Source organism: Muscardinus avellanarius (assembly GCF_963383645.1).
Source record: "Muscardinus avellanarius genome assembly, chromosome: 14".
NCBI classification, from domain to species: domain Eukaryota; kingdom Metazoa; phylum Chordata; class Mammalia; order Rodentia; family Gliridae; genus Muscardinus; species Muscardinus avellanarius.
The window spans coordinates 7,742,856-7,769,380 of NC_137800.1; the positions used below are offsets into that span (position 1 = coordinate 7,742,856).

Here is a 26,525-nt window from a genome sequence, read left to right on the forward strand (position 1 = left end):
AGCTTATAACATTTTTAAAAGTGAAAATTTCATGGTATTTCTATATTGCTGTGTCTTGTAGCAGTAATAGCAACCAAAGAGCAAAACTGTGCAGAAAATAGATTCTTGGTTTTTATTTTTTTTTGGTATTGGGTTAGAATCCAGAGGCTTCTACCTCTGAGCCATACCCCCAGCCCTATTTTATTTTGTTTTGCTAAATTACACAAAGTCCTGCTGCGTTACTGAGATCGGCCTCAACCCTTCGACCCTCCGGCCTCCGCCTCCCGAACGCGGGGATTACAAGCTTGCGACACCATGCGCGGCTGATGTTCTTATTTTTAAGAACAGGCATGGTAGGAAAAGCACCCAGGTGGTGGGTAGTAAGATGCATGGGTGAAGGTGCGACAGGTTACCTTTGTTTTTGTTATTTATATAATCTGATTTGTTTTAACAATAAAACTGTATTTTTATATTGTTCTTTTTCCCTTTTTGGCGGTAGTGGGAATTGACCCTGGCTAGACATGTGCTCAGCCACTGAGCTACATCCCATCCCTTTTTTAAGTTATATTTTTGAAACTGCGTCTCAATCAGTTCCTCAGGCTGGACTCGAACTTGCGATCCTCTTGCCTCAGCCTCTCCAGTATCTGTGATTACAGGTATTTGCTACCACATCTGGCTCGCGTTGCTTTTCTAATTTAAGAAAGTCAGGTTTTTCAGATCTCTAAAGTAGATGCGTGTTGCATGGCATGTTTGTCCATCTTGTGCGACTCTAAAGTGTAGCTTCCCCCGGGTGTGGTGGCACTGTGATCCTAGTACTTGGGAGGCCGAGACGGGAGGATTGCAGGCCTGAGGCCAGCCTCAGCAATTTGGTGAGACCCTCAACAATTTAGCAAGGCGTGTTTCAAAATAAAAAATAAAAAGGGCTGGGCATGTAGCTCAGAGATAGAATGGCCCTGGCCTCCATTCCTAGCACCAATAAAGAGATAGCTGGATAAATAGAGAGAGATAAGCTTCTAAACTTTTTGGAGTCAAAGCTGCCACTCTCTTTTATATCCTTAGAAAAAAATACCCTTGAGTTGAGTTTCAGAGACAACATTGCTTATTATATTCTGTGGGGCGGATGTCCCTGGCAAAGCAAAATATAAACTCTAAATGTTGTTGGCTAAGGAGCGCAGCTCCTCAGGAGAGTCAGAGCAGAGCAGAGCGTCAGTGTCGATTGCACAGTGAGTCGCGCGTCTCTGACCTGTTTCCACGTAGGACATCGAGTCTCTGATGTCGGAGGGTAATAAATCTCGGACGGTAGCTGCCACCAACATGAACGAGGAGAGCAGCCGGTCCCACGCCGTCTTCAAGATCACGCTCACGCACGCGCTGTACGACGTCAAGTCCGGGGTAGGTGCCCACTGTGCGGGCTCTTCGTGGGTTGCAGAGTGACCGCTTTGCCTTTTTCTCTTTGGACGCTAGGTCAGTTAAAGTCCCAGCCAACCCTGCGTAGCAATTAGGACCGCAGATGGGGAGCGGAAGCCCCTGGCGGTTAGCGGAGGGCATACACGTAGAGAACTGGGGTGCTACAGCATTGTTGGAGCCCTGAGGAGGAGTGTGTTCTAGGCTGTTCTAGACTGAGTCTCCAGGAATAATTTGGAGAAGCACACACATTTGGCCCTCTACCCCGTGTGTGTGTGTGGGGGGGTACTGGGGATTGAACCTAAGGCTTCTACCTCCGAGCTACACCTCTGGCTCTGTTTTTTTTTTTGTTTGTTTGTTTGTTTTGTTTTGTAAAAGATCCTACTAGGTTACTAAAGTCTTGCTGTGTTGCTGAGGGTGGTCTTGAACCTGTGATCCTCGTTTCTCAGCCTCCCAAGTACTGAGATTGCAGGTGTGCGCCACCATGCCTGGCTTTGAGTACACCCTTTCAAGGTATGCCCCCACAGATGTGGTCAGGAAGCAGGAATCAAGAAATTGCTTCTGTCAGTGCAGCCGTCTCCTACCACCCTAGAAGCTGAAGAATGTGCTGGACAATCTCATATTTCCATGTTTCTGCCTGTCAGCAGAAAACGCCAAAAAAGGGTATTTCATTTCTGCTTCCCAGATCTTTAACAAGAGTATCTAATTGACAAAACTTCCTGAACTCTGGTTGCAAGGGAGTCCAAGAGATGGGGGCCTTAGTTCCCACCCTTTCCAAGCACAGGACAGTGGAACTGAAGTTACTTGAGCTGAGCACCTGCAGCCTCAGCCACAGTGCCTGGAGCTCTCCACTGAGGGCTGCCCCAGCCACAGAAGCCTGGAGCTCTCCACCGATGGCTGCCCTAAGCCACAACAGCCTTGAGCTCTCCACTGAGGGCTGCCCCAGCCACAGCAGCCTTGAACTCTCCACTGATGAATGCCTCAGCCACAGCAGCCTTGAGCTCTCAACTGATGGCTGCCTGTGTGTAACCTTTTCCGTTGATTAAATAGAATTTAGTGGATTTTGCAGTCATCTTCTGCTAAACAGCCAGGATGAGTAGCACTAGGTTGCACTGGAGAAATAGTACTATAAAATTACTAGATTTTGTAGATTAATTTTTTGAGGTTTGGTCTGGAACCTTGTGAAGAGTATACTGAGTCAGAGGTGTCGCCGCTTCGAGAACGGCTCTGCTGACTCACACACTGGTGTTTTCTCTCTGTGTTGAAGTTGTCTGTATCTTGTTATGATACCCACCCCTCAGTTTCAAGTACCAGAAACTAAAATAATCACATCCCCAAAATGTTCTATTTTGGTGGTATTTTCATTTGCTGAAAGCATATTTTTCTCTTTCTATTCTTCTTTTTTTTTAACCATCACAGCAAGATTAACATAACAACAAGTTCTTTGTTCCCCATTTCCTTTTCAGCATAAAACAAAAACACACTGAAGACTTTTTTTAGCTAAAAGTACTTCTGACTTGGGGAGCTGCATAACCTTTTGCTGGCAACATGTTTATTTTATAGGAATAAATATCAACATATCTTAAAGGAAGGTTTAAAAAATGACCCAGACCATAGATCTTGGCCTTGATTTACCATATTTCTTGTTTTGTTGCTGAAGTGTAAAACATCTGTTACATGTATGCGGTTTGACAAAGGAAAATACCATTATTTAAAAATATCTTAACTATAAAAATGATAAATACTACCTGAAATTGCAAAATAAAAGGTAATTTTTATAAAGGAATAAACTGAAAATTTTAGAAAGTATTTTGAAGTCAGGCATGATGGTGGCACATGCTTGTAATCCCTGTACTTGGGAAGCTGAGACAGGAGGATTACAGGTTCGCGGCCAGCCTCAGCAACGTGGGAGGCCCTCTGCAACTCAGTGAGACCCTCTTTCAAAATAAGGGATAAAATAGGGCTGGGGTATAGCTCTGGGCTCAATCCCCAATAACACACACACACACACACACACACACACACACAGAGTATTTTAACTTTTTGAGGAATTCTTTTATTGTTTAAGTTAGATTAATGTTTTTTGTATTTGTAAGAATACAAGTATTTTGCCTCAGAATTATTGGTAAAAATTTATGACTTTTTTGTGTGCATGTGTGTGTGGCACTGGGGATTTAACCTACAGATATTCTACTTCTGAACTGCACCCCCAACCCTTTTTATTTTTTATTTTAAAACAGAATTTCACAGGTGGGCATTATGGTGCACACTTGTAATACCAGTCCGTGGGAGGCTGAGACAGGAGGATCACAGGTTTGTGGCCAGCTTCAGCAACTTAGGGGCTCTGCAACTTAGTGAGACCCTGTTTCAAATAAAATAAAAAAAAAAATGGAGCTGGGGTGTAGTTCAGAGGTAGGATGCCCCTGAGTTCCATCCCCAGTACCACAAAACAAACAACAACAACAACAACAACAACAACAACAACAGCAAAACACCAATAAAATTGGTCTCACTAAGTTGCTGAGAGCCTCACTAACGTTGCTGAGGCTGGCCATGAGCCTGCAGTCCTCCTGCCTCAGCCTCCCAAGGACTGGGATTACAGGCGTGAGCTACCGTGCCCGGCTTACTTATGACATTTTAATCACAGTTTGGAATTGAATTAAAATTCATATCTTACAAGTCCTATTATATACTGTTCTGGAAATTTTCTTTGGCTTTCTTCAAAACGTCCCATTTTTCGGACACTGTTTTTCTGACATAATTAACTTTCACTCTGGGCAGTGAAGGTCCGTAAATCTGTGTGTATCTATTGGTGGGTCGTACAGGTTTCTTACGGTGTTTCATAGCAGCGAAGAATAATTTTGCAATAACAGCAAACAACGTTAATAGAGGACTGAGATAACGAGCCCCTCCGGTTGGGCTCGCCTGCGTCCTGCATCCTCCAGCTGTCCATTAACACGTTTCCACTGACTTGCAGACGTCTGGGGAGAAAGTGGGCAAACTGAGCTTGGTTGATTTAGCCGGCAGCGAGCGAGCCACGAAGACCGGAGCCGCCGGCGACAGGCTGAAGGAGGGCAGCAACATTAACAAGTGAGTCTCCAGAAGCTCCTCTCACTAGTTCACAAAGTCGTAGCCAAGCAGGGCCACATCTGGGATTATTAGAATAGCGAGATGGTCTGGCCACGGAGGCTGGTGAGGACGGATAGTTTGGATATTTGACGTTCTGCTGAGATGTGTGACAGGGCGAGGAGCCTGGCCTCAGTCAAGTCAGGGTTTCTCAACGGCTGGCCCTAGTGACTGCTGGGTGGTGATTTTGTGTCCTGGGGTGGGGTCCCCTGCTGTAGAATGCTTAGCAGCACCTCCTGATCTGTCCACTAGGTGGCGGTAGTGCCCGCTGCGCCCCGCCCTCGCGGGGACAGCCCCACCGCTGGAGGGGGCTTGCTGGTCCCTGTGTGGGCAGTGACTCCAGCTGAGAACCACGGACCCAAGTTAAACAGAAGAGGCGATCTCGGTCTCTGAGTCTCCAGCTGTTGACATGACCCGGGTGTGGCTGGCTGGCCCTCTTCAGACTGCTGCTGTTAGTCAAGACGCTGGGGCTTTTTGAAGTTACATTTTGTCCCAATAGCCCCTCCACATTAGGTTTTCTCCCTCAGGCTAAATCATTAACTCCTTGTGGGCCGGAGGCCTTTCTGTCCTTGGCGCTCCCACAAGAACACCCTGCGAGTCGTTAGTGCCCAACTAGGGATTATAGAATAATACCAATACAGCACTATAATACATATCATTATTATAGCACAACAACGGTATTATAGTATACCATCACCCGGATACTGTGCTCTTACTCAATCATACCAGTTGAATTTTGCCTTGCTCTTTGTTCTAATTACCACACTGTAATTGTGGCTTCTTCCTTGAACATTTGGAGTGTTTGTGTCTGTTGTGACCTAAACTTTTACCACTTGCATTTTTATCTACAAAAGTGTGAAAAAAATGATCCAAGCATTTTTAATGCTTGAAGTAGTGTTAGAGGGCCTGGATACACCTGCCTGCGGTCCTCATGGCTCAGCAAGCTAGCCAGACTTTATTTCAAAGTAAAAAAAAAAAGGGGGGCCGGGGTTGTAGCTTGGAGGTAAAATGCCCCTGAGTTCAGTTCCCAGTATTAAAAAAATAGAGCTAGAGGGCCGGTAGCCCTTCAGGACCGGTGTGTCTTTAAACGTCAGCGGAAGGGACTGGCGGTGTAGCTCAGTGGTCGAGCACTGCCAGCATGCGGGAGGTCCTGGGTTCTGCCCCCAGCATGGCGAGAAATAAGAAAAGACAAACAGATGAGCAGCAGCAGGACGCCGACCAGGGCGCGCATGCAGCTCGGGGCCGCCTCGGCCTTCAGTCTGAGCGCTGAGACGCGACATTTGGTGCGCCAGCCTGACCCCGTCCTCGCCCATGCAGGTCCCTCACGACGCTCGGACTGGTCATCTCGGCCCTCGCAGATCAGAGTGCTGGCAAAAACAAAAATAAATTCGTTCCATACCGCGACTCGGTTCTCACGTGGCTGCTCAAAGTAAGTTCATGTTGTTTTCCCCCTTTCCTTGGGCTGTTTTGGTGGTTGGCAACAAGGCAGAGGAAGGCGGGCCTGTGACGCTCTTCCCTCCGTCACTGCTCCGGCCTGTAATTACTAAGGTGTTATCACATCACTGTCATGGGCTGAGCGCACACCTCAGTCTCCTCCTAGGAATTAACAGCCTCCCCCCAGAGCCCGCAGGCGCGGGACGCCCCGGGGATGTGGGGTGCGGGGCCCAGTGCCAAGGCCACGGCTGAGGGGGTCACAGGGAAGGAGTGTGGGCTGCGTGACAGCGGCCGCGCCCTTCTCCCGGAGACCTTGTTTTCTGTTGATTTTCCTTGTGACCCTTTTCTCCGCTTTCACCTTCTTAGCGATGTTACTAAAGGAAGCAGAGTGGGGCGCATTGCTGCTCCTTGATTGCTGTATTCAGTAAGCGCCGGAGAGATGAACCGAGGAAGAGACGCCACAGCTCGCCCGCCCGCGGGGCTCAGTGTAGGGAAGGGAGGCGAGGTGTGCAGAGTGGGAGCTGGACTCTGGCAGAGAGGCCGCTCGGCGCGATCGGAGCTCAGCCACAAGAGACCGTTTCCAGCCCCCACCCCTGGGTGCCGTTAGTGTGTGCAAAGTGGGTGTTAGGGTTTTTTTTTTTTTTTTTTTTGGTGGTACTGGGGGTGGAACCCAGAGGCTTTCTACCTCCGGGCTATACTCCCAGACCTATTTTATATTTTATTTGGAAACAGGGTTTCGCTAAGTTGCTGAGAGCCTCATTAAGTAGCTGAGGCTGGCTCCGAACCTGCGCGATCCTCCTGTCTTAGCCTCCCAAGCGCGGGGATTAATTATAAGCATGCACCACCGTAGCAACACTCCAGCCTCTAGTAAGGGTGTCAGTCTTGAACAAAATCTTTTACCTGATACTTGCATTTTTCTATTTTTCAAAGTGGAGAAGTAATGCTGTGTGCCCCGTTAGTTTTGTGACAGCTTGTTTTCCCACTGGGGAGATTTGGCTGAGCGCCTGAGACCGCGTAGGGCTGAGACTCTTAAGGACTAGTGAGACGCAGGCCGGGGAGCGGGGGCGCCTGCTGCGGAGCCCACCGAGCCCAGAGCAGCTGTGTCAGGGCCAGGCCTTCCTCTGGGTTCCCGGCGCGCCAGGGCTCCTTCCCGTGCTCAGCTTTGCAGTCTGCAGCTCTGCACACCATTTGAATATGCTTTTACACGAGCTGCAGAGAGTTCTGCCTGAGCGCAGTGCTAAGATCAGATAAACTCACCGCAGTAGAAAGTCAGGTAGATGATTTCCTTTGGCCAAAACACAGTGAAATTAGTAATTTAAAGCAGAAAGATAAATCCTTCTCATTAGGAGCCACTGCAAATAGTCATTACTACTTTTTTTTTTTTTTTGTGGTACTGGGGGTGGAACTCAGGGGTTTTCTACCTCCGGGCTATACTCCCAGACCTATTTTATATTTTTATTTGGAAACAGGGTCTCACTAAGTTGCCGAGAGCCTCGCTAAGTAGCTGAGGCTGGCTTCGAACCCGTGCGGTCCTCCTGTCTCAGCCTCCCAAGCGCGGGGATTACAATTGTGCGCCACCGCGCCCAGCTCATTACTACCATTTTGCTACCGTGGAATGTGCCAGTAATTATGTCTACAGCTCACTTGTTTTATCCAGAAGACTTCTTGATGAGAGACTTAATTCTTCCTCAGACTTTTTACACAAACATTTCCTGGTCATACATGACTGTTACCTGGATGTGCCTGATTGAAAAGGCAGAGTGTGACCAGGTTGGTGGCGCACGCTTGCAATCCCAGTACTTGGGAGGCTAAGACAGGAGGATTGCAGGTTTGAGGCCAGCCTCAGAAACTTAGCAAAACCTTGTTTCAAAATAAAAAATAAAAAGGGCTAGAGGTGTAGCTTGGAGATAGAATGCCCCTGAGTTCAGTCCCCAGTGCCACCCCCCCCCCAAAAACAAAACAAAACTCACTTAATCTTCTCCTTAATGAATTTAGGCTATAATTGCTTGATTTTAGTAATTTTTTTCTTTAAAATCGAGGTTATAAGTTGGGGCATTAACAAAACAGTGACCACCATCTCCCAGCCATCAGCAGCTCCCCAGGCCTCTGCCTTCCCGGATTATTCTCTGTGAAGTGGCTTTAGGTCCCAGGCGCTTTCTCCTCATTGCTTAGGCCGACTCTCCCTGATCCTTGTTCAATATGGGGCGGGTGTGACTCTCTTACTGCCCAGCATAGCTTCCACTGAACTCACAAAACTGCTGTCTTTTATAAGAACTGCAACTCCTCCTTTCCTTGCATTATATTTGCATAATCGTCTTCCAATCCCGGGCGCTAATCTTCAAGTGCACCAATGGCTGCTCGGACGACGCCCTCCCAGGGAACCCTCGCCACCACTGCCCTCTCCCTAAGGCAGCCGCTGTCCCGCCAGCTTCCCTGGTCCAGTCCATTCGCCACAGTTGGGTTGCAACGTCTTTCTGAATGAGTCCTCTCAGGCTTCAGTTCTGCCGAGGCTGCCCCAGGCCCTCAGAGTCAAGTCCACATTCCTTTGACGGTCCCTTCCGAGGCTCCCCGGGCTGGCCTCTGCCTCTGATGGCTGCTTTTGCTTCCTGGTGTTATAATCGGAGCTAAGTGAAAAGCGCCCTCTCCCTTCCAGGGCTTCGCTCTTGTTTTGCTTGGAACCTTCTTCCCCGCCCTTGGCCCCCAGCTGCCCGCACAGTGCTCCTTACCTTGGGGTCTCCGTGTCACCCTCTCTGGGGTCCTTCTAACACGCGGCTCCCTGCTTGCCTGCGGATCGTACCGCCTGTACCGCATTTTAGTTTAGTCTCTGACACTTGCCTCTCCCTCCAGCTTGTAAACCTCACGAGGTGTTGAGGACAGAGAACTCCAGCCCTGCCCGGCAGTGGCCTTCTGACCTCTGATACGCCTGGCTTCCGGGCTCCTCGTGTCTGATCTGTGAAATGAGTGATTCAACTTCGGGGCTCTTTCAGCTCTAAAAAAATTCCGACTTCCCAAATTGAGTTTCTTTCCAGTGTCCATTTAATTTGCGGTTGCTGCATTTGAAACAAAGCGTGTCCGATTTGCCTAATTAAACAGTTAAGGAGTAAACAAGACGCTTTATACTTTCCCCTGAATGGTGCCCGTTCCTTTGTCGCTGTTTCCTTTCTCCTAGAGGCAGGAGGCCAGGTTTTAATATACGCATATTGTTGCTCCCTGATAAAGGGCCTTTAAGATCGCAAGCCTCTGCTGGTTGCCAGGTTTCCTTTTCTCAGCAAACACTGAAGCCCGCCCCACGCACTTTCTGCCCTCCGTAGCGGCGGTGACGGAGTCCCCTTCCCCTTCGCACTTGCTGTTCCTGTGGCCAGCCGCACGCAGGGTCCTCGAAGGCCTGCCCGCGTGGCCGGCGTGAGATTTAGTTCCTGTGGTCTTTTGCTATCCCGTCTGAATCTCATTAACATGCACAGGGCTCTTTAAGTCCCTTTTCTAGAAGTTACCAAGCCTGGGAAACCACAGAGGAGAAGCGAAGACCAGGCAAGCGGTCACTAACGTCTCCCTCAAGTCCAGAGCGGCCATGTCCCCTGCTTGTCCTACACCAAGCACATTTTCATCAGGACAGTTCTGTGTTTTCCTTGGAGATCTAATTTTCAGTGATGGGTGAATAAGCAGACACGGGGACAGACTAGCCTGGAAAAGTGGCAGCTCCTCCGGCCTGGTCCTGGGGCCTGGGTGTCACGGAGTGCGTCTGCTGGGCTGCCGTGGAGAGGGGATCCTGCCGGAATTGCGAGCAGTATCCTGGGCTTGAGTTGTTCATCTTACTAGTTCTGCATTTTGAGGCAGGATATTTATCCTGCTTAGCCGGAACAGTCTGTTTTCTTGTTAGTGAATGGGATTATAAGTAAGCAGTGTCACAGAAGATTAAGACTGTGCCACCAAATTTTACATATATTGATGTTGGAAAACTGTATCTTCAAAGGTAAGAATCTCCTGTAGGTTAGTGCTGCCCCGAAGTAGAAGTAGCTTTCTTATGACCTGAGGAATTCCCTGTTACCGTCCTGTTGCAGTATTCTCTATCTTGAGACATATCATCCAGTGATAATCTGCCACCGAAAGTGTGTCTTCCCCTCTCCTCTCCTCTCTTTCCCTCTCCTCTTCTCTCTTTGCCTTTCTGCCTCTCTGCCCTCCTCTCCTCAGGATGGGATGGTGTGTTAGTGTTTGAGTGGTAGTGTAACTCTGTAACAGATTACCCCAAAACTTAACAGCAGGAACAGCTTTCTGGTTCTCAGTTCCTGAGGCTGGGCTTCCGGACGCAGCTCAGCTAAGCAGTTCTGGCTGGGCCCTCGTGGCTGCAGTCCTCTCGGGGTCTGAACCGGGGTGCTGTGGGCAGGCTTCATGTCCGCTCCCTGGCTGTCTTCATGAGGCCACCTAATCTCGTGGCAGCCGGTTTCCCCCAGAGCAAGAGAAGATGCCCAAGACAGACACCGCCACCTTCCTTTATCCCGATCTCAGAGGTGACATGCCGTCGCCTCTGCTGTGTCCTGGTCCTTAGGCCAGTCAATAAATCCTGGCCGCGCTCCGGGGGAGGCTGAGGCTTGGTTAGGGACCAGGAGGCAGGGTGGTCGGCGCCATCGCAGCAGTGCCTGCCGTGGACGGATTCCATTTAGCCTCGTTTGTGCTGGTGGGGCAGGGAGGGTGGACTTGATGTCCCAAGCTGGGTGTGGTATTTGAGGTATACATGTGTAACTGGGGTCCCAGCCAGGGCAGCCCACGGCGAGCTGGGTGCTCTACCTGGGACGCATCTCCAGCCCCGTTCTTGTTAGTTTTCGTGTTTTCAGGTGAAAATAGTTTGTCTCCCGCGGGAGGCCAGTTCTGGAGCTCACTCCACTGGACTGACCAGTTTCAATGTAATGAAGATGAGAATCTTGTCTGAAGGGTGGGAGCCACTTTGTAGAAAGAACTTGAAACCTGTTCTAGTAGTTTCCAAAGTGCCGCCAAAGGGAAGAACATGCGATCCCCCAGCATGCCTTGCATTTTGGGAGACCGTGTCCTGTGCTTTGGAAGCTAACAAGGGTCTCGATGCTGGCACTGGCCCTGGGGTGGGTGCCCCAGGCCTCCAGGCTCCCTGGGCTGGGAGAAGGTATACGTGGACAGCCTCGGTCATGTGTCGGACAGTATTCTGTCTGTCCACTCCCCCTCAGGGAGGTATTATAAGCATTTCAGAAGTCCTTTTTTTTTTTTTTTTTTTTTTTTGCGGGTTTGGGAATGGAACCCAGGAGCATTTGACCTCCGAGCTATACCCCCTGCCCTATTTTTTATTCTTTATTTTGAAACAGGGTCTCACTAAGTTGCAGAGGGCCGCGCTAAGTAGCTCAGGCTGCCGCAAACCGTGATCTTCCAGTCTCAGTGTCCCAAGTACTGGGATTACAAGCCTTTACCACCATGCCCGGCTTCAGAAGTCCTTTTTATTCTAAGTAGTTTGCTTACTAATGCTATTTTTTGTTTGTTTGTTTGTTTGCGGTTCTGGGAATGGAACCCAAGGACATTCTACCTCCAAGCTACATCCCCAGCCCTATTTTTTACTCTTTATTTGAAACAGGGTCTCACTGAGCTTCACAGGGCATCACTAAGTAGCTGAGGTTGTCCATAAACCGTGATCCTCTTGTCTCAGCCTGTCAAATGCTGGGATTGTAGCGTGAGCCACTAAGCCTGGCTTACTAATGCTATCTTATTGCCTGTTAAGTAGGACCAATTGGCTTAGAATTAAATTTTGTTGAAATAAATAAGGCTCTTGGATTTTCTGGGTTTTTTTTTTCTCTAAAAAATTAACACTATTTTTTAGAAAAGTAGCTTGGCAGAGAAGAAAGAGAAGGACGTGGGTCAGTGCGCCTGTGCGGGGACCTCAGCTTCATCATTAAGTATGAACTCAGACTTGGGAATGTCTTTCTTTCTACGCCTTCCTCGTGTCTTCTGATTTTAAAATAATGCTCTATTCTTTCTTTTCCCAGTACTGGGAGTTGAACCTAACCACTGACCTGCACCCCCAGTCCCTTCCATCTCATTGTGAGACAGGATCTTAGGAAGTTGCCCAGGTTTGCCTCCAACTTGCAATCCTTCTGCCTCCGGCTCCTGAGTAGCTGGGGTTGCAGGCGTGTGCCACTGTGCTGGGCTCTACTCACTTTTCTTCCCCCTGCAGGACAGTCTGGGGGGCAACAGCAAGACAGCCATGGTGGCCACCGTGAGTCCGGCAGCTGATAACTATGACGAAACCCTCTCGACGCTGCGGTACGCGGATCGAGCCAAGCACATCGTCAACCACGCCGTGGTTAACGAGGACCCGAACGCCCGCATCATCCGAGATCTCCGGGAGGAGGTGGAGAAGCTCCGGGAGCAGCTGACCAAAGCCGAGGTACGTGGGCCAGGGCAGCTCTGCGCCTGCAGGGTCAGCCCCAGCGGGAGCTCTGCTTTTCTTCCCTTGGTTGCATGAGGAGTCCTCGGCTAAGAGTTTTCGATTTCCTAGGGAAAGAGAGGTTGGAGCCGAGTCATCAATAAAGTTGTCATGGTTGAAATTAGAGAGGGTTTGCAGGTGTTAAGAGGGAATGGATAAGAGAGATTAAAGGGAATTAAGAAAATGCTTCTTTCATTTCCCTTCAGGCAGAAGACACAAGGAAAGATATAACAAAAGAGAGAGAGAGACAGACAGACACTGGGCAGAAAGTGTATGCAGTCTGATTTGGGTGCAGAAAAGAGCATGGGTGTGGACGGAGGAATCAAATCGATTCTTCTCATTTGTTAATAGGTAGAGGCCAGAATGGAGATCTTCCTCACCTTAATAATCCACCTTTTCTGTGTTGTGGGATAATTAATTATCCCCGTTCTAGTAGAAGTACCCTAGTATTTAACGGTACTCAATTTCAGCTGTCTTCTGTGTGTTCTTTAATGGATGGTGTTTGTGTTCCATTCTTGGGTTTGGAAGCCTACACAATTCTAACCTAGAACACAGTGCTCCTCTTTTTGTAAAAGTGGAATGAAATGTCAGATTCCGGATTCCTCTGTCCCATAATCACTTTGTGGTATGAGATTCTTTCTTGGAGCCGGTGCCACAGCCCACTTCCTCGTGACCCGTTTTCTGGTAGTAAGTCGGTGAAAGACATGGTCATGTTTTTGCCTGTTGAATTTTAACCTGTTCATACAGAAATAATTTGACAGTTTATCAAGATCTTCGGAATTTTGTCTGTCTTCCTGGTACATACTGGTCAGCTTTTCCATCTCTGTGACCAAGTGACCCAACAGGCACAGCTCAGAGGAGGAAAGGTCTGTTTGGAGCTCACAGCTTCAGATGTGTCATCCGTGGGCAAAAACACCACGGCAGCAAGGTGTGGAGGGGATACTGCTCAGGGCAGGGAGCCGAGAGAGAGGAAGGGCCAGGGCAGGTGCCGTCCCCAAAGGCCACACCCAGAGTGACCGACCTCCTATAGCCACCCCCACCCAGTAAGTCCATTCAGATTATTAATGAGTTTTCCACTGATGAGTAAATTGGGTCCTGACTCAATGATTTCTCCTTTGAACATTTTTGCATCGCTAATGCTTGAGCTTTCCCAGGGGACATTCTGTATTCAAGCCGTAACACGGTATTGATAAGATCAGGTAGTTTGCAACAGGCACACAGTTTGTATGTTCTAGAATAAATTCCTGGAGTCCTCGGCAAAGGCTAGACTGAGTCATGTGTAGGAGGTTAGATATAGAACCTATAGGAACTTAAAATAATGAGCCCGTAATAAATAGCTTTGTGTGTCTGTCTCCTTAAGTGTAAGAAGCTTTAACATATTTTGAAGGAGGGAGGAGAGTTGCCTTCCCTCCCAGCCGACCTCAGGTGGCTTGAGGGGTGTCTGGGTGCTGGGGTTAGTGATGCCCCAGCTACATCGTAGGCGGCTGGAGACCTTGGTGAAGTGTGCACCCACAGGTGGCACGTTGGTCTCTTTAGATTTGGCCGATTCTTTCCCCAGGACATCATCCAGACATTTCATGAAGTGAACATTTTGCTTGTAGGCAATGAAATCTCCTGAGCTAAAAGACCGGCTGGAAGAGTCAGAGAAGCTAATCCAGGAAATGACTGTGACCTGGGAGGAGAAGTTGAGGAAAACCGAGGAGATCGCGCAGGTTCGTGTTTCCCGATGGATGGCGCACCCGCGACCTCGCGGCAGCGTGTACTGTGGATTCCGGCCGTGTTGCTGGTCCCAGTCCACGTTCTGACTTTGATGCTGCAACTATCATAATGAATGTTCGGTTTCCTGCCACTTTCCATTTTTGTCTTAGACAAAAATTTTGTGGTGTTTTTCCCATTGTAAACCTTGCAGTGATTGAATATGCTTAAGGAAGCTTATGAAACAGGGGCTCAGTAACCGTGATCATTAGAGAAAGCTGTGTCTGAATGCGTCTCCCCTTGATGGACGTGGTTCTGTATCAAGGATAATCCCTTCTTGGACTTTAGTACTGAAAACTCTGGCTAGTGTTAAACCACCTATAACTTCTCAAAGAACCCCATAGTTTTTTTCCCTAGAACACATACTTGATTCAAAGCCCCAGGACCAAAATACCTCCTCTCCTACTCTGCAAATGACAAGGGGAGCCAGTTTTACATAGTTTGGAATGAAGAGCACAGATGTAGTCCTCTGTCCTGCCACGCTGAAGGTCACATGAGTCTCTGTAGCTCGCCTCCTACGGGGATCTCCTGTATCTTGCTGTCTCATAGCCGAGGAGTCACACCTCTCCAATCCATTTTCAGGAGCGGCAGAAACAGCTGGAGAGTCTCGGGGTCTCGCTTCAGTCCTCAGGGATCAAAGTCGGGGATGACAAGTGTTTCCTGGTCAATCTGAACGCGGACCCTGCTCTGAATGAACTGCTGGTGTACTACTTAAAGGTGAAGCCACGCAGCTGTGCACAGCGCGCCGGCAGACACGTCGCTGTGCTTCCGTCAACTCGGGGAACCGCGTTTGTTCAAAAAACAGCGAGTGTAGCCGGGCGAGGCGGCGCATGCTTGTAATCCCAGGACTTGGGAGACTGAGACAAGAGGATGGCAGCTTTGGGGCTAGCCTCACAACCTAGTGAAACCTTGTTTCAAAATAAAAATAGCCGGGCGTGGTGGCGCAGGCTTGTAATCTCCATGCTTGGGAGGCAGAGACAGGAGGATCGTGCAGGTTCGAAGCCAGCCTCTCTGGCTTAAGAGACCCTGTTTCCAAATAAAAAATATAAAATAGGTCTGGGAGTGTAGCCAGGGTTCTATCCCCAGTACCACCAAAAATAAATAAAATAAAATAAAATAAAATAGGGCTGGGAGTGTAGCTTGTTGGTGAATGCCCCTAGGTTCAGTCTCTAGAACCATGCACGCAAAAGAGAGAGACAAATACTGGTATATATTGAAATTTATGAGTCACGGGTTCATAGGAAGGCGAGAGACAGCCTAGGAGGGCGTGGTGGCACACGTGTAATCCCAGACGCTCGGGAGGCTGACACAGGAGGACTGCGAGTTCTAGGAGAGCCTGGGCTATTCAGTGAAATGTTTTCTCCAAAGAGAGGGGTGGGGAGGGAGAGGATGAACTTTGGAAAGAGAATGAAACGCAAGCCACCTGGGGTGTAGCTCGGTGGTATTAATGCGCACTTAGAAGATGAACCCCAAGAGACCACCTCCATTACGAGAAAAAAATGGCCTTGTCAGGCCCACAGCATAAGTCAGTTACCTCGTGGACTCTAGGGCTCTGGTCAGGGCTGATGCATTAGGTTACAGGTTCTTTCTCCCTCAGATACGTGACATCAACTACTGTGACCAGGAAAGGAAACGAGTGAGCTGGTTAAGTTGGGTGGAAGCAGCTTTAAGATTAGATAATTGTGTGATTGCATTTCTAAAAACACTCCTGTTTGCTAGTTTGGCAGTTTTTATTGAAAATGCCATGCATTAATTGCTTCATGGCACTTTTTTTTTTTTGCGGTACTGGGGGCTGAACCCAGGGACATTGTACCTCCAAGCTACGCCTCCAGCCCTTTTTAAAACTCTTTATTTTGAAACAAGGTGTCACTGAGTTGCAGAGGGCCTCACTAAGTAGCTGAGGCTGGCCATGAACTGTGATCCTCCTGTGTCAGCCTCCTGAATGCTGGGATTACAAGCGTGCCCACCACACCTGGCGCTTCTTGTCATCTTTATAGGTCCCCTGGTTTAGAAGCATCCTCTACCACGCGTGGCCGCTCTGTGAGTGAGAGCATGTGTTTGACGCAAACCATAATAGGTGCACGTCGTGTGGAGGCCGAGGTTTGGGAGCAGGGCCTGAGTCAGAGGCAGGTGGCCTGTGCTGCTCGTTTGTGGTCCAGGCCCTTGTCCCTCCTTACAGGTTCTTCTCTGGCTGCCTTGCTGGGCTCCCACCTCCTCATTTAACACTGTTCCCGCACACGCAGAATAACCTTAACCTTACTGATATGTTGCCACACCTGCTCTGTGCTTCCGACGGTCGGCAGCGTCTGGCTTTAGAAAGCAGCCTTCAGACAGAGGCTGTATTAGCTCAGGACTTAAATATGCGGCCCCTTTGTTTCTCAGAACTAGGATGTGATGGAGTTCAAATCGGAACACACAAGTACACACCCCACAAAAATCCCTGATTCGTATCTGTTCCCTCACTAGCAAGCTAGTTAAACAAAGAAAGTGTTTGAAGATATTTGGGGGAGGAGCCGGCGCTTCTGGGCATTGTGTGGTGTTTGGTTCCGGTACTGGCCGCGTGGTCAGCTCTGCCTGGGCGGCTGGGGCGGGGCTGCTGTGGACAGCCGCAGCCAACCCGGGACGGGGCCCCTTTCACGACCAAGCGCATTGGGAAGGTGATCTCAGTCCACGGACAGTCTTGGCTTTAGTCGAGTGGCGCACGCCGTGGGATGAGGAGTTTGGAGGCTGAGCGTTTCCTTCCTGCGCCTTTGACTTCTCACATCGGTTCAAGTGCCGGGGTCCGGCTTCAGACGTGACGACGTCATCCCTCTGGATGTCAGCTACCCCACGCGGGAGCGGAGGTCCTTGTTTATGGTTCCCTCGCTCTTCAGCGCGTCAGCCACACCTGTTTACCCTGGCACGCTTTGTACTAGCGCACTGAGGAGCCCGCACCATTCTTCGCTCCCCTGAGCGCTGCCTCATCCCGCTCACCTTTGCCCTCGTGCAGGTGCTCAGTAGGTGCTCTGTGAGGCATTTGTGCTCTTCTTCAGCGATATCTTTTTTCATCACACAGAGCACTATATGAAGAGCTTATTGACTTCAATATCAAACAGTAAGCCTTTGGTAGAAATGAGCTGTGTGTGTGTGTGTGTGTGTGTGTGTGTGTGTGTGTGTGTGTGAATATGCTTGCTGGTGAGTGTAAAAAATCATAGAAACATGAATATAAAATTAGGGTTTTAGGTTTCTTTTTTTTTTCTTCTTTTTTTTTTTTTTTTTTTTTTTGGTGGTACTGGGGGTGGAACACAGAGGCTTTCTACCTCTGGGCTATACTTCCAGACCTATTTTATATTTTATTTGGAAACAGGGTCTCACTAAGTTGCTGAGAGCCTCACTCAGTAGCTGAGGCTGGCTTCGAACCTGTGCGATCCTCCTGCCCCACCCTCCCAAGCGCGGGGATGACAAGCATGTACCACCATGCCTGGCTAGGGTTTTAGGTTTCAAAGGCAAAACTCAACTGAATTTATTCTTTCTCTTTCTCTCTCTCTCTCTCTCTCTCTCTCTCTCTCTCTCTTTTTGTGGTACTAGGGATGGAACCCAGGGGCACTCTACCTCCAAGCGACACCCCCAGCCCTATTTTATATTCTTTATTTTGAAACAGGGTCTCACTGAATTGCAAAGGGCCTCACTAAGTAACTGAGTCTGTGTACGAACGGCAGTCCTCCTGTCTCAGCCTCCCGAATGCTGTGAATTTATTATTTCTTATAAGGAAATGTAACAAAGAAAAAAATTTCAGAGAAAATCCCTACTTTGTTTTTAAAGTCTTTTAGCTAAGGTAGTGGATCAAAGGGCTATATATTTTATGTCCGGGTTTGTGTCTATGCAAGAATACACTGCTGATGAGTCACTCCGATTCCTTCTTAGGAGCACACATTGGTAGGGTCAGCCAATTCCCAAGACATCCAGCTGTGTGGCATGGGGATTCTCCCTGAGCACTGCATCATCGACATCACACCCGAAGGCCAGGTGATGCTGACTCCTCAGAAGAACACCAGGTAATGTCCTCGAATAACGCCACAGTGAGTTTTAAGAGGGAGGAAATATACTAGTGGTGGGTAGTAGGGCACGTTGGGCTTTCATTTGCTTTTATTGTTAAGTCCGTTTAAGATAGCTGGCTAGATGCCAAGCCCTTATGGTTAACTTCAGCACTTCCTGTGCCTGATTCTCTGGACCCTCTCCAGGTCTTGATCAGAAGCCCCCCAGTACCCCACGGGGCCCACTCACAGCACAGCCGGAAGGCTTTCTTCTGCCCTCGGCAGAAAATTCCTTACACCCCTCCTGTGTTACTTTCATTCCTTGGCCTGCTCCTGCTAGACTGGAGGGGTAAGCTCTGCTTATCTGCTTCTGGAGCGTTCCCTGATGACTCCACCGTACACAGAACCCCACTTCCTAAACCCCTCTCCAGGGCCACCAGACCAAAGCCCAGGTCCTCCCACAACTCACCAGATGCCTGGTCATTCCCCACATCGCCCTCAGCACAGCGAGTAAACCCAGCGGTTCAGCCTGGGGAGTTCCTGGTGGTCTTTGGTTGTGGCACTGACAGCTTTCCAAAGCCGTCATCTTGATGTGAGAGGCTGCATTTTGTCATGGGCAAGAGCATCACCGGTCATTTTCCTCCAAGTGTCAGGCTGTGTTCCCAGTGGAGAAAAGGACGGCCAGGACCCGAGGCCGAGAGGCTGTCACGAGGTCCACATGGCCGCCAGCCTTCACTGTGCACAGCGGGCTGTGGGCGCTTCTCGTTTGTCACCTGAACCATTCGAAGCGCTGTTGAGCCCAGGGTCAGGGTTGAATAACAGTAGCGGTCGTGATTCTCAAGTGAACCGTGTTCTTCCTTCAGTGGTGGGTGTATGGCGGGGTGACCCAGTGGGTGTATGGCAGGGTGACCAGGTGGGTGCATGGTGGGGGTGACCTGGTGGGTGTATGGCGGGGTGACCTGGTGGGTGTATGGTGGGGTAACCTGGTAGGTACATGGCGGGATGACCTGGTGGCTGCTCCTGGCATTTGCTCTACCATCTTGGTTTGCGTGATCTGCCAGCTGTTTGGCTCACGTGCTGTGCGTAGTCCCCACAGTGACGGAGGGCAGGCGATTGAAGTGTGCGTGTGAGAGTGAAGGTCAATTTGATTAGGGCACCCCACTTTGAGAACTATTACTGTACCCCTGGCTTTGTTTACTCCTCGTGGCTTAGCTGCTGCCTGTTTTTTTTTTTTTTTTTTTTTTTGGTGGGTCTGGGGATGGAACCCAGGGGCATTCTACCTCCAAGTCACACCCCCCTGCCCAATTTTTTATTTTTTATTTTAAAGCAGGGCCTCACTGAGTTGTGGAGGGAACTGCTAGCTTCTAAAGCAAGCCTGCTTATGTGTTCACCTCTGTTCTGCTCCTCAGTGTGTGCGAGGAACTGTGTCAAAGGCTAAAATTTTCTAATTTTAGTATGTCCCCTCCAATCAGAACTGTAATTTTTTTCTGGTACTGCAGATTGAACCCAGGGGCATTCTACCTCCGAGCTACACCCCCCAGCCCTTTTTTTTTTTTTTTATTCTTTATTTTGAAACAGGGCCTCCCTATGTTTCTGAGGCTGGCTGTGAACCTGCAACCCTTCTGTCTCAGCCTCCCAAAGCCACCACATCCAACCAAAACTGTAGTTTTTGAACTTGTGTTTTGAATAATCAGACTTCAGGGATATAAAGATAAGTTACTTTTAGTGTGAAAAAATTCACATAGGGAATGAAATCTAAACATATGATTTTGTGCCTGTGCAAAAACATAAGAATCATGGACACCAGGCAAGAGTTTATAGCCTTATAGATTTTAAAGATGCTCAGACACAGCAGATGGGAGCAGCCCCAGCCTCTTGGAGGAGATGGAATCCAAATGGCGAGGATTGCTGGGGAGGAGTCAGGAGGATGCGTAGGGGAGGAGTCAGGAGGATGCCGAGGGGAGGAGTCAGGAGGATGCGGAGGGGAGGAGTCAGGAGGATGCTGAGGGGAGGAGTCAGGAGGATGCCGAGGGGAGGGATGGGCCCTTTATTTCCTAACTGTGGGACAGATAAGAGTCCGGAAAACTTGAAAATGGAAAGAGTGTACAGGAAATAATCCGTATTTTTGCAGGAGTTGAGAGTTCACCAGAGAGAGAGCAGGAGATGCAGAGGGCTTCCTTGTGGAAGGAAGGGTCTGTGATATCAGGCTAGAGGATTTCTGTCAGCTGTTCAGCATCTCAGTGGGAGAGAGGAGAGGCCCTGGTGTCCCAGGAGTGTCCAACTTACAGTGGCATGCACAGCCTTCAGGGTCTTGTCCATCCAAATTCAAATTCTTCCTGCTGCTTCTACTGCTGAGCTCCATTTTCTTTTTTCCCCCTCTTTTTTTTTCTTTCTTTTCTTTTTTTTTTTTCGGCGGTACTGGGGATGGAACCCAAAAGCATTCTACCTCTGAGCTATACTCCCAGCCCTTTTTTTTTTTTTTTTTTTTGGTGGTACTGGGGTTCCTGGAAGCCCTTCTATCTCCAGGATACACTCCCACGGGCTATACTCCCAGACCTATTTTTTAACTTTTTTCTTTTATGTGGAAACAGGGTCTCTTAAGCCAGCATGGCTGGCTCCGAACCAGCGCGATCCTCCTGTCTCCGCTTCCCAAGTGCAGGGATTTCAAGCACGCCACTACGCCCGGCTTTTTTTCTTTATTTTGAAACAGGGTCTCACTGAGTTGTAAAAGGCCTCACTAAGTAGCTGAGGCTGGCCATGAACCCAGATCCTCCTGTCTCAACCTCCCAAATGCTGGATTCCAAGGTGTGCCACCACACCCAGCCCTGAGCTCTGTTTTCTAGATGACCCCTCCAGCAGAACTGGCTAATCTCCTCAAGATTGGTGGGATGTGAACAGTGATTGGTGGGATGTGGGCACTGATTGGTGGGATGTGGACACCAATTGGTGGGATGTGGACACCAACTGGTGGGATGTGAACACTGATTGGTGGGATGTGAACATCGTTCCCTGCTACAGGAAGTTACAGGAGAACTCTCCATCTCATTTCTCATGACTGGCAATGGCCTGCAGGTGTTTCTGCAGTCCCACTGGTCAAGTACCTTTTTTAATCCATGTAGACTGGATAGGCCTGTTCTGTTGCAGTGTATCCTGATACCATCTTTCAGCTGGCTCTGATGGTCCCATATTTAGTTTTTCATGTACTCTATAATAAGTTTAGAACTTTGAAAAAGGAGGATATTCATCTTTAAGTTAATACTATAAATGTGGTAAGTAAGCTGTATAAGATTTAGAAGTTTGAAAATTGGAGAATAAGAATGTATATACTTAGAATCTCAGTCTTTGAGGGTAAGTCAGCAAAGTAAATACAAATACCGAGATCACCTAGGGCAGGTTTTATTTGGGGGAATTAATCACTTGGTTTTCCCAAGTAACCAGACCGCTCTAGTATTTTAAAATAAAGCAGAGGGTGGGCTAATCGTTGTTCAGGGTTGACCCTTCTCCCCACAGGACGTTTGTGAATGGGTCTTCTGTGTCCAGCCCGATACAGCTGCACCACGGGGACAGGATATTATGGGGAAACAATCATTTCTTCAGGTAGGATGTTGACCGTGACCCTTTTTGTGTGTGTGTGGTACTGGGGTGGAACCCAGAGGCTTTCTATCTCCGGGCTATAATTCTAGACCTATTTTATATTTTATTGGGAATAGGGTCTCACTAAGTTTCTGAGAGCCTCACTAAGTAGCTGAGGCTGGCTTTGAACCTGTGCGATCCTCCTGTCTCAGCCTCCCAAGCGCGGGGATTACAAGCGTGCGCTACCACGCCCGGCATGAGACTCTGTTTTAAAATAAAAAATAAAAAAGGTCTGGAGTAGCTCAGAGGTAGAATGCCCCTGGGTTCAATCCCCAGAACTGAAAATAAATAAATAAATAAATAAAAAGGAATGGGATGGGATAAGTGTCTATCTTGATTTAAGAAAGGGTATTCCTATTTTCACTCCAAGACTCAATTTGCCTAAAAAGAAAAAGAAAGCCAAGCGGGAGGAGGAGGAACAAGAGGCCTCCCCACAGAACGACAGCAGCTCGGAGCAGCTGGATGCCGACGGGGACTCTTCCAGCGAGGTGTCCAGCGAAATCAACTTCAACTTTGAGTACGCACAGATGGAGGTGACCATGAAGGCCCTGGGCAGTAACGGTGAGCACGCCCGCCCTGTGCCTGGGGTCTTCTGAAGCTGATAGCGTGTGGATGTGTAGGGTCAGTGGGGCTCAGTGGCACGAGCCTGAAACCCTAGTACTTGGGAGGCTGAGACAGGAGGGTTTCAGGTTCAAGGCCAGCCTCAGCAACTTAGACCCTCTTTCAAAATAAAAAATAAAAAGGGCGGGGAGTCTTGTTCAGAAGTAAAATTCCCCAGAGTTCAATCTCTAGTAAGTCAGCAAAGTAAATACAAAGACAGTATTAGTCTTTGTCTAGTAGCACAAAGACACACACACACACACACACACACACACACACACAATGTTCAAGATTGAGACCTTTTAAATATTGGTGAGAAAGAAAAGTCTTCCCATCTCTGGTCTCTGACCTCTAGACCTTGTGTCATTGGCTCTAGTCATGTATGATATATTTATAAAAACCTTCGCTCTTCTGCCTTGATGTACAGTCGGATCAGTGCATACTTCGTTCCCATGGGTAGAATTTCTCACATTTGAGTGTCATCGCCCAGCTTCTTGCATTAATGTATTTCTGCTGCATTCCCCGTCTTAGGTGATGGGTACAGCACGAGCGCACGTGCTTTTCTGTATGTCTTGGTATCAGGCGCGTCCCCGCGGACTTTGTTGTCACTGGTAGAGTCTCTTGAGTTTGGAAACTCAACTGTTCTAACTCCTCCTCCTCCTCCTCCTCCTCCTCCTCCTCATCATCATCATCATTATTACTAGTTTCTGAAGCCTTGCCCAGGCCTCAGGCGGTGGGTAGAACACATAGGAGACACGGCTTCTCCACGTAGACGGCAGCGTGGCCTATCTCCAACTGTGAATAGGGGGGACACAAGTAATGGGAGCCCCGAGAGCTGAGCGTGTTGGACGGGATCAGGAGCCGTCCGGCAAGGCCGATCGGCACTCCAGGCGCGCGGTGTCTTTCGTTGACTGTGATTTGCACCCACGTCCTCAGACCCGATGCAGTCGATACTGAGCAGCCTGGAGCAGCAGCACGAGGAAGAGAAGCGCTCGGCCCTGGAGCGCCAGAGGCTGATGTACGAGCAGGAGCTGGAGCAGCTGCGGCGGAGGCTGTCCCCCGAGAAGCAGAACTGCCGCGGCCTGGACAGGCTCTCCTTCCACTCGCCCAGCGCCCAGCAGCGCCTCAGGCAGTGGGCCGAGGAGAGGTAGGCAGCTGTGGCGCCTCCCCTGCGGCCCACCGGGCGGCACCGAACCACGTCACCAGAGAGCGGTACAGCCAAGAACCTCCCTGTGTTATTATTTTTTTGGAAAAAAAAAAAAAGGAATTGCCAGTTTATATTGCTTTTTTATTTTTTTAGTTATTTAATTTTTTGGTGGTGCTGGGGTTCCTGGAAGCCCTTCTACCTCTGGGCTACACTCCCAGACCTATTTTTACATTTTTATTTGGAAACAGGGTCTCCTAAGCCAGCGTGCATGGCTGGCTTCGAACCTGCGCGATCCTCCTGTCTCTGCCTCCCAAGCGCGGGGATTACAAGCGTGCACCACCACGCCTGGCTTATATTGCTTTTTAAAATTCCTTATTTTGTTTTATTTTGTAGTACCAGGAACTGAACCCAGGAACTTTCTAACTCTGAGCTACACTTCCCGCCCCATTTTATTTATTTACTCATTCATTTAGTGGTACTGAAGATTAAATAGAGACATTCTACCTCTGAGCTATACTCCCAGCCCATTTATTTATTTACTTATTTATTTAGTTGTTTTGTTTGTTTGTTTGTTTTGCAATACTGGGGATGGAACCCAGGGACATTCTATCTCTAAGCAACACCCCCTAGCCCAATTTTTTATTTTTATTCTTTATTTTGAAACAGGGTCTCACTAAAGCAAAGGGCCTCACTAAGTAGCTGAGGCTGTCTGTGAACTGTGATCCTCCCAAATGCTGGGATTACAAGTATGCGCCACCACGCCCAGCTATTTTCTTTTTGTTTTGAAGCTGGGTCTTGCTAGGTTGCTGCGGCTGACCGCAAACCTGCGATCCTCCTGCCTCAGCCTCCCAAGCACTGGGATGACAGGCAGGTGCCACCACGCCCAGCTGACATTGCTTTAAAATTGCGCATATTAGGTAGTGCCCCGTTTCTAGCGTATGACTTTCAGGCTGGCATAAAGAAGCCCACATTACCATTGTATTATGCTTTAGGCTCTGAAGTGTGGGTAGGTCCTTTTTATAAAGAAGGAAAGAAAAAGAAAGTTGTCTGAACTGATTGGCTCAGGTGGGTGTGCGGCACGGTGCAGTCAGGTGCAGGTCGCAGGTCGCAGGTTTGGCACCTGTCTAGGCTGAGTCGCATCTCACCAAATGCCTGGTGCCATGGTTGCAGACCGCACCACAACCTCTCGCTGTGCAAAGTCCGGTCTGCAGATGGCACCATCTCCGTCTGCTGGAGAGTGGTAGACGTGTAGACTTCCCGCCCACTGCTGCAGACCTACTGCATCTGAATCTTGAGTTCTTCAGGGTCCCGGGCGATTCCTCTCTCTCCACAGTCAAGTTCGCACAGCCCTGCTCCAGCTTGCTGCCTGGGTGTGCCATAGCTCAGATGCCAGCGTGTGCGTGGGTCAGCGTCGGCGGGTCGGTGTGCCCCCAAGTGCAAAAATAGTGGTAGAGCCGGGTCTCCACTTTGGCACTAGCACATCACGGCTGCCATTCTCTGGTGTGCCACGTGGCGGGTTACCTCCTCCACGCCCCCACCATCGCATCATTTTGTTGTTATTATTTTTGAAGAGAAGCAACATTGAACAACAGCCTGCTCCGGCTGAGGGAACAGATCGTGAAAGCCAATCTGCTGGTGAGAGAGGCGAATTACATCGCGGAGGAGCTGGACAAAAGAACCGAGTACAAAGTCACCCTGCAGATCCCAGCCTCCAGCCTGGATGCCAACCGGAAGGTGAGGTGGCCGTCACCGGGTGGGATGGCTCCGCACTTCGCCACGTGAGGGGCGCCGGTGCGCCTGCGCTCATGTGCTCTGTGGCCCCCCGGTAGATCTGCGTGTGCACGCTTGTGTGTGGCTGGGGATTGAAAGCAGGGGCCTTCATCTCCAAGCCACATCCCCAGCCCTGTTTTACTTGTTTTTTTGAAACAGGGTCTCTCTGAGTTGATGAGGGACATCACCACGTTCCCCAAGTTGGCCTTGAACCTGTGATCCTCCTGTCTCAGCCTCCCAAATGCTAGAATTACAGAGGTGTGCCACCACGCCTGACTAGACGAGCCGCTTTTAGCAACTACATACACATTCACTCTTTTGTGATTGACTAAACAAAACCAGTATTTCTTGATACCAGCTGCTGCCACTAGACCCAGGCCCAGCTTTCTCCCCAGAACGCCAGTTCCCACTGGTCACTAGTGGGATTCTCAAATCTGTTCAGCAGTGGGCTGAAGAGAAGGTAGAAAAGCCTTTATAGTGTGTGAATTTTCAACTTTAAGAATTACTGAATCTCAGCCTGTAATCCCAGTACTCGGGAGGCTGAGACAGGAGGATCGCAAATTCTAGACAGCCCCAGTAATTGAGCGAGGACCTCAGCAACTTAGCAACCTCAAAATAAAAAATAAAATAGGGCTGGGGTGTAGTTCTGAGGTAGAATGTCCCTGGCTTGAATCCCCAGTGCCAATGGGAGGGGGAGCAAAGGTACTATGTGTTGTTAAAGAATTACTAATTTACGCTTTTGAAAATGCAGGGCATTTCCTAGCCGTGCGCCTCAGCAGACTTCCCCTTGCCTTTTGATAAGTGTGACTCTTTCTACCATATATGATGTCGTGGCCACGTGACGGCTGAAGCGCGCGTTTTTACCACGGCTCTCCATTACACACAGCCCCGTGTGGGGAAGCCCCCTGGGATCAGAGCCGCGGGCTGGCGGGGACAGGCCCTGCGCGTTGCGGCCCAGCGGCCAGGCTTCTCAGTCCTTCTGTGTCTACAGCGAGGCTCTCTGCTCAGCGAGCCTGCCATCCAGGTGCGGCGGAAGGGGAGAGGCAAGCAGATCTGGTCTTTGGAGAAACTGGACAACAGGCTGTTGGACATGAGAGATCTTTACCAGGAATGGAAGGAGTGCGAAGAAGACAGCCCGGTGAGCCTCGCAGCCCAGGATGGAGGCCGCAGCCAGCCGCACACTGCAGGGGGATGCTTCCTGTTTACAGAAGTGCTGTCCTGTTTC

The 26,525-nt window shown here is 49.3% G+C and overlaps 1 protein-coding gene across 1 annotated transcript in view; it reads left to right on the forward strand.

The window, feature by feature from the left end:
* Positions 1 to 26,525, forward strand: part of KIF13B (kinesin family member 13B) — a gene marked incomplete at both ends in the record, with an annotated part of 153,036 nt that overhangs the window by 67,399 nt on the left and 59,112 nt on the right. The window contains 12 exons of the mRNA XM_080709861.1: positions 1,237 to 1,371; positions 4,361 to 4,473; positions 5,827 to 5,938; positions 12,131 to 12,343; positions 13,984 to 14,094; positions 14,720 to 14,854; positions 18,041 to 18,171; positions 21,661 to 21,747; positions 22,154 to 22,344; positions 23,320 to 23,530; positions 25,102 to 25,264; positions 26,292 to 26,438. Of these exons, the coding sequence (XP_080565987.1) occupies positions 1,237 to 1,371; positions 4,361 to 4,473; positions 5,827 to 5,938; positions 12,131 to 12,343; positions 13,984 to 14,094; positions 14,720 to 14,854; positions 18,041 to 18,171; positions 21,661 to 21,747; positions 22,154 to 22,344; positions 23,320 to 23,530; positions 25,102 to 25,264; positions 26,292 to 26,438 (1,749 nt within the window). The remainder of the gene's footprint in view (positions 1 to 1,236; positions 1,372 to 4,360; positions 4,474 to 5,826; positions 5,939 to 12,130; positions 12,344 to 13,983; positions 14,095 to 14,719; positions 14,855 to 18,040; positions 18,172 to 21,660; positions 21,748 to 22,153; positions 22,345 to 23,319; positions 23,531 to 25,101; positions 25,265 to 26,291; positions 26,439 to 26,525) is intronic.